Below are 15277 nucleotides of genomic sequence, written 5' to 3'. Positions count from 1 at the left end.
GAAACATTACTTTTATTGAGCGAGTAGTAAACTTATAAAACAGGCTCCCGAGGGACAGAGTGGAAGCAGAAAATGTTGTTTGTTTCAAGAACAAATTAGATAGATTTCTGCTAGAAAATAATATCTCAGGATATTATAGTTTGGGACACGACATGTCAAGAGACTGCCAGGAAGGTGGAAGGCAAACTAGATGGACTCGGTCTTCTTTCGCCAAGCAAATTCTTATGTTCTTTTTCAGCCCAGACACACACAAATGGAACACGGACTGTCAGATGTGCAGGACTGTTTTATTGGGCTATGGTTTCACTATGTGTGCCGTTTGGGGTAGGGGAGGGGAAGAAGAGAATGGGCCTGGGTGGAAAATAAGCGAATCTATTATTATTCATAATCTCCTTTCTCTTACAGGTGACCGATATTCCCGAGTGGTATTTGCCTCTGCAGACGGGGAGAACCTGTGGCGCATGCAATCCATTAAATCCATGTGCAATCTGGACAATGCCAGGGTAGGTATCAGTGGCTTTGGGATAGCTTACTGCCAGCCTCACCATAGCTTTGTGGCGTTCTGTGGCATAGTGGCTTGTGCGCTCGCCTCGCAAGTGACAGGACCTACATTTGATTCCCAGGCAGGGAGAAATCTTGGGCAAATTTCTTTACTCCACACATTTCTGTTTACCTAGCAGTAAGTAGGAACCCAGTTGTTAATCGATTAGTGGATGATTCAACCCATGACTGTTTGTGGGACACTGCTGTGTGCACTTGGCTACCGCGTTTCAACCACATATTACACAAAAAAATCACAGTATATTCTGTAAAGCGCTTTGAGACATCTCAACAACGTGATAAGGTGCTATATCAAATCAGTTATTTTATTCCCATAGTCTGTGGCACTTTTGGAAAAGAAAAGTTCACTAACTTCATGGCTGTTGGTGGGACATTGTTGTGCACAAATCGTCTGCCGTGTTTGACACTGCACTTTACAGCAATTCTTTGTGAAGCATTTGAGATGTTTTGGCATTAAGAATGTTGAATCAAAATGTAAGGATCATTATTGCCCTGTGATTAAATGTGGCCGATGAATAAAGCATTCTATTTCTCAGTGTGGGAACGAAAACCTCCTGAAACAAAGTGGAAGTGTCATTGTTTGAAAGACCCGTCTCAAGACTCTCCTCTTCGACCGTGCCTTCAATCACCCTCCTTCCCTCCCCTGCCCTCCACCCTCCCCGATCCTGACCCCCAGCTCGGGTCCAAAACACCGATTGTCCAGAGCCTTGGACGTCCTCCCGACGTGAAAAGCGCCAGACAAATGTAATTTTGTTGTTGTTGTTTCTCTCTCTCTTCCCCACCCTCCCAGATACGCTCCCACTTCCAGTTCGGGGACCTTTGCCAGCGCACCACAGCTGTCTCCTGCTGCCCCAGCTGGACGCTGGGCAACTACATTGCCATCCTCAACAACAGGTCCTCTTGCCAGACCATCACCGAGCGCGACGTGGGACACACACTGAAGCTTTTGAGGTCCTGCGTCAAGTATTACCACAACGGCACGCTGGGACCTGACTGCTGGGACGCGACAACCAGGCGCAAGAACCAGCTGAAGTGCACCTCAGTGCCTCGAAAGTGCACCAAGTACAACGCCGCCTACCAGATCCTCCACTTCCTGGTGGACAAGGACTTTTTGAGCCTCAAGGCTGTGGACTACGTGACGCCAGCCCTGAAGTACAGCATGCTCCTGGTGCCCACCGAGAAGGGAGACAGCATGATGGACATCTACCTGGACAACTTTGAGAACTGGAACTGCTCGGACGGCGTTACCACCATCACGGGCATCGAGTTTGGGATCAAGCACAACCTCTTCCAGGACTACCTCCTGACGGACACTATCTACCCGGCCATCGCCATTGTCATTGTCCTCCTCATCATGTGTGTCTACACCAAGTCCATGTTCATCACCCTCATGACCATGTTCGCCATCATCAGCTCCCTCATCGTCTCCTACTTCCTGTACCGCGTTGTCTTCGGCTTCGAGTTCTTCCCCTTCATGAACCTGACCGCCCTCATCATCCTGGTGGGCATCGGTGCCGACGACGCCTTTGTCCTCTGCGACGTGTGGAACCACACCAAGTTCGACCAGCCTCAAGCCGAGCTGTCAGAGACGGTGAGCGTCACTCTCCGGCACGCCGCCCTCTCCATGTTCGTCACCAGCTTCACCACTGCCGCAGCCTTCTACGCCAACTATGTCAGCAAGATCACCGCCATCCGGTGTTTCGGGGTCTACGCCGGCACAGCCATCCTGGTCAACTACGTGCTGATGGTCACGTGGCTGCCGGCGGTGGTGGTGCTCCATGAGAGGTACCTGCTGCACCTCTTCTCCTACCCCTCCAAACCCCAGCGCCGGGCGCACTCCAGCAAGTACCTGACCTATGTGTCCCTGCTGTGGGGGAAGGTGCGGAGGCTGTACATTGCCGCCTCGGAGACTTCCCGCATCTTCTTCGAGAAGGTCCTCCCCTGCATCGTCATCAAGTTCCGCTACGTTTGGCTCTGCTGGTTCCTGGCGCTGACCGCTGGCGGAGCCTACATCGTCTGTGTGGACCCCAAGATGAAGCTGCCCTCACTGGAACTGGCCGAGTTCCAAGTCTTCCGCTCCTCCCACCCCTTCGAACGCTACGACGCCGAGCTCAAGAAGCTCTTCATGTTCGAACGGGTGCACCACGGCGAGGAGCTGCACATGCCCATCACCCTGGTGTGGGGGGTCTCGCCGGTCGACGGGGGCGACCCCTTGGACCCCAAGAATAAGGGCCAACTCCAGCTGGACAGCTCCTTCAACATGGCCAGCCCCAGTTCACAGCTCTGGCTCCTCCGCTTTTGTCAGAAACTGCGCAACCAAACCTTCTTCTACCAGACGGACGAGCAGGATTTCACCAGCTGTTTCGTGGAGACCTTCCGGCAGTGGATGGAGAACCAGGACTGCGAGGAGCCCACCATCTACCCTTGCTGCAGCCAGTCCACCTTCCCCTACAAGCAGGAGGTCTTTGAGCTGTGTATCAAGAAGGCTATCATGGAGCTGGAGCGCAGCACGGGTTACCACCTGGACCGCAAGACCCCAGGACCCCGCTTTGACATCAATGACACCATCCGGGCGGTGGTCCTGGAGTTCCAGAGCACCTACCTCTTTACGCTGGCCTACGAGAAGATGAACCATTTCTATAAGGAAGTGGACGCCTGGGTGGGCGAGGAGCTCAAGGTGGCTCCCAGCGGCCTGGGCAGCGGCTGGTTCGTCAGTAACCTGGAGTTCTACGACCTGCAGGACAGCCTGTCGGAAGGGACCTTGGTGGCCATGGGGCTGTCGGTGGCCGTGGCCTTCACGGTCATGCTCTTCACCACCCGCAACCTGATCATCAGCCTGTACGCCATCACCTCCATTGCTGGCACCATCTTTGTCACGGTGGGCTCGCTGGTGCTGCTGGGCTGGGAGCTCAACGTGCTGGAGTCTGTCACCATCTCGGTGGCTGTGGGGCTGGCTGTGGATTTTGCAGTGCACTATGGGGTGGCTTACCGTCTGGCCCCGGAGCCCGACCGGGAGGGCAAGGTGGTCTTCTCCCTGAGCAGGATGGGCTCCGCCATCGCCATGGCCGCTGTCACTACCTTTGTGGCCGGGGCTATGATGATGCCCTCCACCGTGCTTGCCTACACCCAGCTGGGCACCTTCATGATGCTCATTATGTGTGTGAGCTGGGCCTTTGCCACCTTCTTCTTCCAGTGCCTGTGCCGTTGTGTGGGACCCCAAGGCTCCTGCGGGCAGATCCCGGTGCCCAAGAAGCTACGGTCCGCAGACATGCCGCCCGCTCCCAGGCGGGCCGGAGGATCCCGGAAGGCGGGCAAGTGCGAGGGGGATCACTATCCAGACGGGGAGCGGGAGGACTACGAGCTGGAGCCGCTGGCATCCGAGGGGGAGGGTGTGGCGTCCGAGCCCCCCGGCCTGCACCCTGGACTCTTCAATGGGACGTCTCAGAGCACCAACGGGCGATCGGGCACTGATGGAAGTGGATGTGGAATCAGACCTGGGGAGCGGCTATACTCGCCGCTCGCCAGGCAGTGTGGGTGCCTGGAGCCACAAAGGGCCCCTCGGGATGGCACAGACTCTCAGCGGCTAAGGCAACGTCCACCCGGCGTTCCACCCGAATCCCTCCCAGCTTCCACTCCAGACATTGCCCAGCAGCCCACCAGCGAATGCTGCTCCCGGCACGGGCGCAGGGCACCCAACAACCCGTCCACCAACACGTGCCTCCGTTCCTTGCTGCAGGTCCACACACCCCAGGGACGGGCCACCAGCCAGGATGTGACTCCCTGCTCCCGGTGCTTAGAGGAAACTGTCAGGACACGTGCCAAAGCTGTGGCTCCCCAGCTCAGCCGCCAGGCTCAGCCCACGGGTCAGAGATCGTGCTGCTCGATGACGGAGGACGGCACCGGCCAACGTCAACCGGGTTCCAATGCAAACTGCAGCAAATGCATTACGGATCGGGCGAGCCAGAACTCTACAGGAGCCGTGGCGGACAACTCTGGCCCCCGACAGAACGGGATGGCTGAGCCTCGCCTCTCCGGCCGGACACTGCCAAGCAAGTGCCACTGCACGGACATTCGCTTTCCTGACGCCAAGGTGCCGGCGGTGTGGAGGAGGCACTCAGAGCTGACTGGCGAGCCATTGTGCACATAGAGCGACACCAACAAGAAGTCTAGAACGTAACAGCATGTGCGACATTCTCGCCAGCAGGCTGTCTGTCTATCTGTCCTGCAACATCCTGTTCTGGGGAGTGTAGAAGGGTTGCAGAGGAGAGAGAGGAAGGCAAGGGAGCAATGCAGTGTTGTATGTGGAAGTCTGGAGGTTGAGAATTCAAGTGGATTTTGCGCGAGTTTTCTCACCGCTGTGTCCCTTGTCTCCTCCTGAAGATGCTGAACATTCCCCCATCCCAAAATGTTGGGGGAGGTGGGGCGGAGAGAGCTTGCTGTCCGATGGGGGGAAGATACTCCATGTCCACAGGGGAAGAGCGCATGCAGTTTGGGGGGGAGAGAGAGAGAGAGCTCCCTGTCTGGGGGTTGTGGGGGTGTTGCCTTTCTTTCATCAGTGCCTCAGATAGCTGGGGGGTTGGGCTTCCCACCCCCACCCCCACCCCAAGGGAAGGTTGAGGTGTGACCTGGTGGCTGAACCTCCAATTGAAGCTGATCAATTCCTCTTTTTATATTATATTATATAAATATATATATATTATGTGAGGCGAATGCTTATGGAGAATAATTTAATACTTTCATTCTTTAATGTATGCTTTATGCTATTTAAAAAAACAAGTCTGCTATTAACTGTCGTTTACATACCCTGCCTGTGACTGTGGAAAGCGTGGGATGTGGGCTTCACTCCAATGCTCAGCCCGGCCCAGGACTGCCTGGTCCAGCTCTGCCCGGCCAGTGACTCGGAATCCTCCACTTCATTGTAATGACGTGTTTGCTGAGCAAATGAAGACGACTTTTTATAAATGCGCAATTTGAAAAGCGCCTCTTAACCCGACTTTTGTCTTTTAGTTATTTACCTCCCTTCCCCTTTCCTTGACTCCCACGACCCTGCCTCTCATTCTTATTTCATTTATTCATTCTTGTCTCTCTCATATATTGACTTTTTTTGTTGCTCAGCTGGGTGTCTGAACCATGCGGAAACCCATCATTATGCTTAAAGAGTATCCAAATCAAGCTGAGATTTCCATGCATCCCACCTACACATGGAAATTGCAGAAATAGATTGTTGAAATGGAATACGCACTCTCTCCTAGGAGGGACACATCCTGCTTACTTAATTTTGTCTGTGTCTTTCCAATAAGGATTGCAGGATTTTTAACCTGCACAGGCAGGGATCGGTTTAACCAGGAGCTTTTCCCTGATCAAAAATGAAATGATGAAATATTTTGCAATGTAATGTAGGAATCGAGCTTGGACTCTGCTGGTCTGGGTAGTTCGGTTCCTGAGCCAGCCGGATCTGCACTATTCCAGGGCACTACTGATGACAGCACTCGACTCCTGTTAACCCTCGGAGCCAAAGCCGTAACAGGTAGGGTGATCCTAGCTGGACAAGCAGTGGGAAAGCTTGCCAGACAGCGATATCAATGGCAAGCTATGCGGGTTTAGCTGGTTAGACTCCAGCAGTTATCCCAATGCACACTTTGGGGTCTCCAAGCCTTGGCTCTTGCCAACCTGCACCTAATACTTACTAGAATTAGGTAAGCAGGAGGCGTCCCTCCAGGGAGAGAGAGCACATTCCATTCCAACAATTTGTCTCTGGAATTTCCATGTGTAGGTGGGATGCATGAAATTCTCAGCTTGGTTTGGATACTCTTAACTATGGTGATGGGTTTCCGTATGTGTCAGACATCCGGCTGACCAAAAGAAAAAAAATCTACATGGGCTATTAAACCAACCCAGAAATTAGGCCCAATGTCACACAGGCTTTATTTATTCACTGCTCTATGTGTGTGTGTTTTGTTAACCTGCCACAAAAACAGCAGCAGATTCCTAGAGGTAGGACCTGGTTAAGGCTGTTTTGGGTTAAACAAGGAAAAGGAGATGTTCTTTTTCCCTTTATTAACTTATAGAAATGTACATTTGTTCTCTTTCAAATTGCTATTATGCATTTAACACAGCCAAAGGATTAATATTATGATATTTCTTGATGATTTCTTCATTAAGAAATCTGGATCTCTGTGATCTCAATCTAGGGAATGCCGCTGCGACCAGTAGTAGAGCTCCCCGGAGGTGCAGTGATGTGTTTCCAGTTTTGCCCCCAGCTTGGATTTTTTTAATTAACAAAATACTGCAAAATTGACCCCCTCCCCCAAAGGTCAGGGTATTATGAGATATGGGGCAAGGGCGGGTAACTGGACTTGAGGTACAAATCAGCCATGATCTTATAAAATGATGAAACAGGCTCAAGGGGCTGTATTGTGGGATGTTTTGTGATGTGAATCTGAATGGATCGGTGATTATAAGTGGGAATTATGCAGCAAGATTCCTGGTCTTTCTCCCCGACGATGGTCCTGATCCGGGAAGGCATTGCTGTGGCTTTGGTCTGCCCTCCATGGCTGTGTCGCCCTGTGAGTGTAGCGCAGGGACAGACTCGGGGAGTGCAGGGTACACTGTGGGCAGTTAGGACTCTTCATCCAACAGTGGAATTTCTGTGATGGAAACAGACTAGGGGTTACAGAGCCAATTGGCTGTCGCATTTCATCCTCAAAATACACAGTTACCCGATTTTACAGTATATTCTGTGAAGTGTTTTGAGACATCTCAACAACGTGATAAGACGCAGGCATTATTATTATTATCTCCATGAGCCAGCTCCCGCACCCTCCGCCCCCCCCCCCCCCCCTCACCGTCTGGGATGTTGATGCTCGGCGAGGTTGACACCGTGTTCTCTGTCTCCGGGATGCTGTTGTTCTCTGTCAGCGGGTGGGTGGCTGGGGTCCCAAAGGATGAGGCAGCTGATGAGCTGTCCAGCTCTGGGTCGACCCCTCCGCTGCCTGAGCAGTCCAGGGCGTCTGGTCGGGGGACCCGGTCGGGTTCCAGCCCATGCCCGGGGTAAGCCGGGGGGCTCCTGGTGTCCGGCGAGGCAGCCCCCTGCTCTGGCTGGCTCCCACTGGGGGCTGGAGCAACTGGGGCCGTCCCGCTATCCAGTGGGGTGCTCACTGCCTCCTCGTACGTGGGCAGCATGACCGGAACTCCGTCAACCACCACAAAATTCCGAGGAGCCGGAACTTCGGAATCATTGCTGTAACTCAACAAAGGAATCAGGTCATAGGAACAGGAGGAGGCCATTCAGTCCCTCCAACCTGTTCCGCCATTTCATTAGATCATGGCTGATCTGTAACTCAACTGGAGGTAGAGAACCCGCTTCTGTGAGTTGTCAGTCAGGTCAGTAAGCTGCTGCATCAAATGCGATGATCATTATTAGTAAAGATTTGATATTTTATAATAGTGCTAAGGTTTAAAGAAGTTTGGGGAGAGAACTCCAGGGAGCGGGAGATGTGACAAGGTGGCAGGGCAAGAGCTGGCGAGAAGCAGAACAGAGTATTATATAGGCAGGCGAATGGGTTTTGAAGAGTGAAGAGTTAGGGTTGAGTGAGACCAGGAGGGCATATAAAAGTTGAGGGTTGCTGCAAAATTGCACACTCAGCAGAACAGGCCCATTAATCTGGAGAATTGTTGGCAAGGACTTCAGGAAAATTTTGTCTCTTTTCCAATAAACCTCACGGGATAGTGTCAATTAATTCAAATGCAAATTAGAAAATAATATTTTGGGATACAATATTTGAGTAACTTGAGACATGACAAGTGTAGTATTCTTGGAAGAATTAGGCAATTTGGGATCTAAAGCTCCAAAAGCTTTCCACTCTCTTGTAGATAAATCCATACAGAATTAATTGCTGTCAACATCTCCATTATTGTAGCATAACTGACGATAATGCAGTGATTGTTCAGTACTGCAATGGACTGTCATCCTGGACTTGGACTGATAACCTTCTGAGCCAATGGAGAGAGTGTGACCAACTGAGTCCGGCTAAATCAGCGCATGTTTCAGCCTTTCAGCGTTCCAACCACAAAATACACAGTCAATCCACTTTACAGTATATCCTTGACGACGTGATAAAATGCTACAACAAATGCAAATAATTCCTCTCCTCCCCCCACCCCACCCACCCTCGCCCGCTCCACGATAAGCATGTCTGACCTGGATTGACACGGTGGCTTCAGCTTGATGTGAAAAGCCCTGACGGAGACCAGTAGCAGCAAAGCCAGGAGGACACTGATGGCCGTGAAAGCCACGATCTTCCAGGTGGACAGGACACTCCGCTCGGCCCCTTCCCAGTTCCGATCTGCTCCAACAACAGGGAGGTCATTAACCCGGAGTCACACAGCACCCAGCCCGGGAACCTGCCGTCCAGGGAGATACCAGTCGACAGGGTCCCAATGCCACTGCCCACCCGCACACAGGCCCTGCCCACACACAGGCCCTGCCCACTCAGCCCCTCTCCTACCCCCGCCCACTCCTGTCCCCACCCTCTCTGCTCAGACTGACCTGAAGACTCACAGAAGACCTGGCCCGTTGGGAACCACTCCCCATACTGACAGGTGATGTACTTGTAGTCACTGGCCAGCATGTAGCCGGGGTCACAGTAAAACTCCAGCACCGTGCCGTGGATATAACCATCACAAGGGTAGGGGTGGCACGCGTAGTCCCCGTGGTCGGGTATCAGAGGCAGTGGGCAGGCTACCGAGAGAGAGAGCGAGCAACAACAAATTACATTTATACAGCGCCTTTCGTATCGGGTGGACATCCCAAGGGCCTGGACCATCAGGGATTTGGACCTGAGCTGGGGGTTGAGATCAGAGGATGGAGGGCAGCGAAGGTGGGTAGAAGGGTGAACGAAGGAGCGGTCGAAGAGGATGGTCTTGAGATGGGCCTTGAAGGAGTCAAGGGAGGGAACGTGGGGGGAGAGGCTCTGGGATGGAGTTCCAGAGGGTGGGGGCAGAAAGACTGAAGGCCTGACCACTTAATTGATAATTAAGCAGAACAGATCCATGTTTAATTAATTAGATTACAATTATTAAATCATAATGAATCAGATTATTAACTAATTCTGCTTGGATTATTAATTAAATTATGAATTAGAAACACACGCAGAAAGAAACCCATCATCAGGCTTCAGTCTCCAAATCAGGCTCTACGTATATGTAGTTTCCCTGTGCCTGGATTGTGTACTCTCTGCTCACCTATCCTCAGAAAGAACGACCACAACAAGCACAACTTGCATTTATATAGCACCCTTCATGCAGGATATTGTCTCTAAACGCTTATCAGTGGCGGAGCCAGACCCCAAGCCAGGGAGATGGGCGAGGTGACTGTAGGCACTATCAAAGGTCTTCTGGTGAGATCTGATGTTAGTTGCAGGTTGGTATGAACAAAGGCTCAGGAAGCCGAGAGGAGCTATTTTGGGAGATAGATTGGACGGTGAGGAGCAGTGAGATTACCTTCCACATCCAAGCAGCGGGGAGGGCTCTGTGACCACAGCAGGTGGTACATGCACTCGAGGAGTTCGGGGCCTTGTAGTTTATAGCCAGGATAGCACTGGTAACGTAGAAATGAGCCCACTGCTAGTGAGGTCACCCAGTCCGACACATTGATGTAACTGTGAGCAAACACCGTGGGCCTCAAACAGCCTGAGGGAGGAATACAGAACGAGATTTAGTGCATCTCAATAGCATCGCGGGATCCTTAATGTTCATCCAAACAAGACTGATGTCTGATCCTAAACACAGCACCTCTGACAATAATAATCCTTTGATTATTGTTACAGTGCTTTTCTATGTCGTGGAGTCCTGCAGGGTAGTGGTTAGCATGCTTGCCTTGCAAGCGAGAGGACCTGGATTTGATTCCCAGGCAGGGTGAAACCTCAAGCAAGTTTCCTTATTCCACACACCTCTGTTTACCTAGCAGTAAGTAGGAACTCTTGTTGTTAGTCTATTGCGGGAATTGCTTTCTGGGGGTAATAAGCACCTGATCAGTAAAAAAAATTAAGGGAGAGAGTGAAATTAATAGTGAAGGGACAATATCAGGGTGGATTACAAACCTTGGCAGGTGGGTAGGTTGTCCCAGGCTCCATCCTCCTGGCACACTGAGTCCACATTGTCCATGTCCGGGTATCGGATTTGGAAGCCGCGGTGGCAGGAGATGGCCAGCTGGTCCCCGGGCAGGTAGGTGTCGTTATACACATCAGCGTCCTCCACATGCGGTCGTGGGCACACGGGTACTGGGCGGGGAGAGGCCAGGCAGCATCACACAGGGATATCCGGTATCATGCGAATCGGCGAGGAGAAAAACAAACTCCAATTTTTAGATCATCTCATAAAACTGACCCCCATAGCATAGTGGTTAGTGCGCTCGCCACGCAAGCCAGAGGACCCAGGTTTGAATTGCAGGTGGGGCGAAACCTTAGGTAAGTTTCCTTACTCCACACACCTCTGTTTATCTGGCAGTAAGTAGGAACCCGATTGTTATTTGATTGGCGGATTGCTTTCCGGAGGGTAATAATCCCTTTTTAAAAAGAATTGTGTCACGCATTCCACGACTGTTTGTGGGACGTTGCTGTCCCACAAAATACACAGTCAATCCACTTTATATTCTGTGAAGCGTTTTGAGACGTCTCAATGACGTAATAATGACGCTATATCAAATGCAACTGTTAGTATTACCATATATTATAATAAAATAGCGGCAAAATCGCGCAAATTACTGTCCAGTGTAGTGACTGTTTTTGTAGGCGAACGCAGCAGCAATAAATAATGATAATCCAGAGTAACTGCTGGAGTCTAACCAGGTAAAACCACACAGCTTGCCATTGAGAGCACTGCCTGGCAAGCTTTCCCGCTGCTTGTCTTGCTAGGATCAACCCATCAGAGCTTTGGCTTGCAGGGTTAACAGGAGCTGAGTTGGGTGGGAGAGGCTGGGGTGGTGGTCATTGTTTTGGATGTGAGGGAAACCTGAGCAGGTAAGACGTGGGGTTTGAAGATGTTTAGCCCATGGGCTGTTTTAGACCTTTTTCTGTTAGCTAAACCATGTCTCGCTTTTTCAACCAAATGTTAAAGCTTACGTTCAGAGAGGCAGACGGGCCTGTAGCTCGGCTCCCAGCCCAGGCCCCCGTCCTCCTGTCTCTCGCACTCTGCCTTCGAAGCCCCTCGCAGCTTGTACCCCTCTCTGCAGCTGAAGCTCACCACGGCATGCTCAAGGAACCGCCCCGCGGAGGGGGTACGGGAGCCATGCTCGGGGGTCCCAGGATCGATGCAGGAATTCTCAGAGCCAAGGCCTGAAAGCAAAGTGAGGGATTAAGGCGTGGAATCCTGTAGTGTAGTGGTTAACGCGCTCGCATCGCAACTGAGAGGACCCGGGTTCGATTCCCAGGTGGGGCAAACCTTAGGTAAGTTTCTTTACTCCACACGCCTCTGTTTACCAAGCAGTAAGTAGGAACCCGGCTGTTAGTCGATTGGAGATCGCTTTCCGGGGGGTAATAAAATTTGGTCACTCAAACCCAGGACTATTCGCGGAACACTGCTGCGTGCAATTTTCTGTCACCTTTCACGCCACTTCACAGCGTACCCCGTGAAGCGCTTCGAGAGACGTCTCGTCGACGTGATCAGGCGTTCTCTCAAATGCAAAGGTTGTTATTGTTGATTTGGGGGTTACGCTCCGTGCGTGAAACTACCGCAAAACACAGGTTCCTTCTCTCTGCATCTGAGGAAACCCCTGAGATCCAGTGAGTGAGTGAGTAGGAGAGTGAGTGAGTGAGTGAGTGAGAGGGAGAGTGAGACAGTGAGAGGGAGAGTGAGACAGTGAGAGGGAGAGTGTGACAGGGAGAGGGAGAGTGAGACAGGGAGAGTGAGACAGTGAGAGGGAGAGTGAGACAGTGAGAGGGAGAGTGAGACAGGGAGAGTGAGACAGGGAGAGTGAGACAGGGAGAGTGAGACAGTGAGAGGGAGACAGTGAGAGGGAGAGGGAGACAGTGAGAGGGAGAGGGAGAGGGAGACAGTGAGAGGGAGAGGAGAGTGAGACAGGGAGAGGGAGAGTGAGACAGGGAGAGGGAGAGTGAGACAGGGAGAGGGAGACAGGGAGAGGGAGACAGTGAGAGGGAGACAGTGAGAGGGAGAGTGAGACAGTGAGAGGGAGAGTGAGACAGTGAGAGGGAGAGGGAGACAGTGAGAGGGAGAGGGAGACAGAGAGAGGGAGAGGGAGACAGTGAGAGGGAGAGGGAGAAACATACCAAATGTCAGATCTGCGCTGCAAATGCCCATCCAGATGTGAGCGGACAGGATGAGAGGCAGCAACGCCAGGCAGCGCTCAGTCAGTCCCCCGCGGCTCAGGCTCTCTGCTGCTGACAGCGGGTCCATGGTGCATCTTCCCCACAGAGGCTGCGGCGGCCGAGGAGAGGGACTGCGGGGAAACAGCGGCCAAACACACACACACACACACACACAGAAAGAGAGCCACCAGGAAGATCGCAAACCATATTCGCAACCGCTTTTCGCCGCTGAAATGGCCAGACAGCCTCTCCCAGGCCGAGCAAACCGAGGAACGGGGGGGGAAAAAAAATAATATGCACCTCTTTCCCGTGGTCCAGGGTTCCTCCCAGAGACTTGTGGTCAGTCCTGCAAACAGCCAACACCTTCCACCTCAGGGTCCACCCGCCTCGTATCGCTGTGCATTTGCGGCTGATTGCGATGTTGAACGGCAGCGGAGACGGGAGAGGTCGGGGTTTGCCGCCCCCTTTTTGCACGAAAGAAACGGCGGAATATAATTAGAAAAATAGAGACTGAGCAGAAAGCGGTGTCAACGGTGGTGTTGCATTCCTGCGTCTGCAAACATACCTGCACCCGCCAGGCTGGGGGGGGGGGGGGGGCGGGGGGGGCGCCAGCGCTGCTCTCCACTCTGATTGACAGCTCCCCGGTATGATTGACAGCTCCCCGGTATGATTGACAGCTCCCCGGTATGATTGACAGCTCCCCGGTATGATTGACAGCTCCCCGGTATGATTGACAGCTCCCCGGTTTGATTGACAGCTCCCCGGTATGATTGACAGCTCCCCGGTTTGATTGACAGCTCCCCAGTTTGATTGACAGCTCCCCGGTTTGATTGACAGCTCCCCGGTTTGATTGACAGCTCCCCGGTTTGATTGACAGCTCCCCGGTTTGATTGACAGCTCCCCGGTTTGATTGACAGCTCCCCGGTTTGATTGACAGCTCCCCGGTTTGATTGACAGCTCCCCGGTTTGATTGACAGCTCCCCGGTTTGCTTGACAGCTCCCCAATTTGATTGACAGCTCCCCGGTTTGATTGACAGCTCCCCGGTATGATTGACAGCTCCCCGGTTTGATTGACAGCTCCCCGGTTTGATTGACAGCTCCCCGGTTTGATTGACAGCTCCCCGGTTTGATTGACAGCTCCCCGGTTTGATTGACAGCTCCCCGGTTTGATTGACAGCTCCCCGGTTTGATTGACAGCTCCACAACGGGAACTATAAGCGGCGTCTCCTGGGACGCTGAACTGGCCCCGAGGTGACATGTCTGGCCACGGGATCGCGGAATGTCGCCAGGCCTCTGTGATGGCCTCTGTGATGGCCTCTGTGATGGCCTCTGTGATGGTCTCTGTGATGGTCTCTGGTCCGGTTTCTGGGCCAGGCGGGTCCGCAGTATCCCAGGGCACTGCTGATGCCCAGCCCGGCCCGGCCCGGCCTGGCTCACCGGCAGGATCGGGAAGGGCCTACCCTACCTCCATGACCTCCTCAAGCCCTGATGACCCACCTACTCCCTTCACTCCCCTGCTTCATTTACCCCGCTAGCCATCAGCGGTTGGGCTTTCAGCCTATTAGCCCCCCTCTCTAGAACTCCATCTCAGAGTCCCTCCAACTCACTCCCTCCATTCCTTCATTCAAGGTCTATCTGAAGACCTACCTCTTCGACCGCGCTTCTGATCATCTCAACAATTTTCCACTCTGATTGACAGCTCCCAGGTTTGCTTGACAGCTCCCAGGTCAGCTGGGTATCTGAGACAAGTGGAATCCCATCACCGTGCTTAATAGTATCCAAACCAAACTGAAAGGGCCAGAAATATCCAGTGTGCCGATGAACTGTATTAACTTCCACATTAAAGGAATTTAATCCTGTTGTGCTCAGCTGGCAAATAAACTGAGGCCCTGGCTGGGTGGACAGTACAGATCCCGTGTCAATACCCTGTTTCCTCCGGTGCCTTAGGATGTTCTCCTGATGAGAAAGGAGCTATACGAAAGTAATTTGTTGGTGGTGGTGGCGGGAAAATCCAGAACACGGGGGTATAATCTTAAAATCAGAGTTAGGCCATCTAGGAGTGAAATCAGGAAGCATTTTTTCACACAAAGAGTAGTGGAAATCTGGAACTCTTGCCCCCAAAAGGTGGTAGATGTTGGAACTATTCAAATTTTCAAGACTGAGGTGGATAGATATTTATTAGGTCAGGGTATGAAGGGGTATGAGATATGAGTAATTGGAGTTGAGGTACAGATCCGCCATGATCTAACAGAATAGAGGAACAGGCTCAAAGGGCTGAATGGCCTGCTCCTGTTCCTATTTTACAAAAAGTGAAGGGAGTCTCCCCTGCTGGCCTCGCCAATGATTGATTGATCGTCATGGAATATTGTAGGACCCTGCGGTGCCTAAAATAT

The 15277-nt window shown here is 52.4% G+C and overlaps 2 protein-coding genes across 2 annotated transcripts in view; one reads left to right on the top strand and one right to left on the bottom strand.

Annotated features, from left to right (window-relative positions):
* The window catches only part of disp1 (dispatched homolog 1 (Drosophila)), a 34267-nt gene extending 28713 nt beyond the window's left edge, over positions 1-5554 (top strand). The window contains exons 7-8 of the mRNA XM_007898270.2: positions 406-503; positions 1352-5554. Of these exons, the coding sequence (XP_007896461.1) occupies positions 406-503; positions 1352-4708 (3455 nt within the window). The 3' untranslated portion in view covers positions 4709-5554. The remainder of the gene's footprint in view (positions 1-405; positions 504-1351) is intronic.
* A 1373-nt stretch (positions 5555-6927) lies between these two features.
* On the bottom strand, positions 6928-13460 carry susd4 (sushi domain containing 4). The gene is made up of 10 exons (XM_007898272.2): positions 13450-13460; positions 13185-13348; positions 12846-13015; positions 11682-11894; positions 10662-10841; positions 10063-10251; positions 9110-9301; positions 8762-8906; positions 7407-7801; positions 6928-7208 (listed from the first exon to the last, which is right to left on the bottom strand). The coding sequence occupies exons 3-10, from the start codon at positions 12970-12972 to the stop codon at positions 7180-7182; spliced, it is 1470 nt and encodes a 489-aa protein (XP_007896463.1). The 5' UTR covers positions 12973-13015; positions 13185-13348; positions 13450-13460; the 3' UTR covers positions 6928-7179.
* Positions 13461-15277: the final 1817 nt, after the last annotated feature.

This window comes from Callorhinchus milii, unplaced genomic scaffold, assembly GCF_018977255.1.
Source record: "Callorhinchus milii isolate IMCB2004 unplaced genomic scaffold, IMCB_Cmil_1.0 Scaffold3, whole genome shotgun sequence".
Lineage (NCBI taxonomy): Eukaryota > Metazoa > Chordata > Chondrichthyes > Chimaeriformes > Callorhinchidae > Callorhinchus > Callorhinchus milii.
This window is presented reverse-complemented; position numbering and strand designations above follow the sequence as displayed.

What these genes read in the sequence shown, in the direction of transcription:
- susd4 (XM_007898272.2), bottom strand. Translation starts at nt 12,972, where the DNA reads ATGGACCCGCTGTCAGCAGCAGAGAGCCTGAGCCGCGGGGGACTGACT. An exon ending in CAACCTACCCACCTGCCAAG is followed by an intron (nt 10,252 to 10,661) that starts GTTTGTAATCCA and finishes TTCCTCCCTCAG; the next exon opens with GCTGTTTGAGGCCCACGGTG. An exon ending in GGTCTTCTGTGAGTCTTCAG is followed by an intron (nt 8,907 to 9,109) that starts GTCAGTCTGAGC and finishes TTGTTGGAGCAG; the next exon opens with ATCGGAACTGGGAAGGGGCC.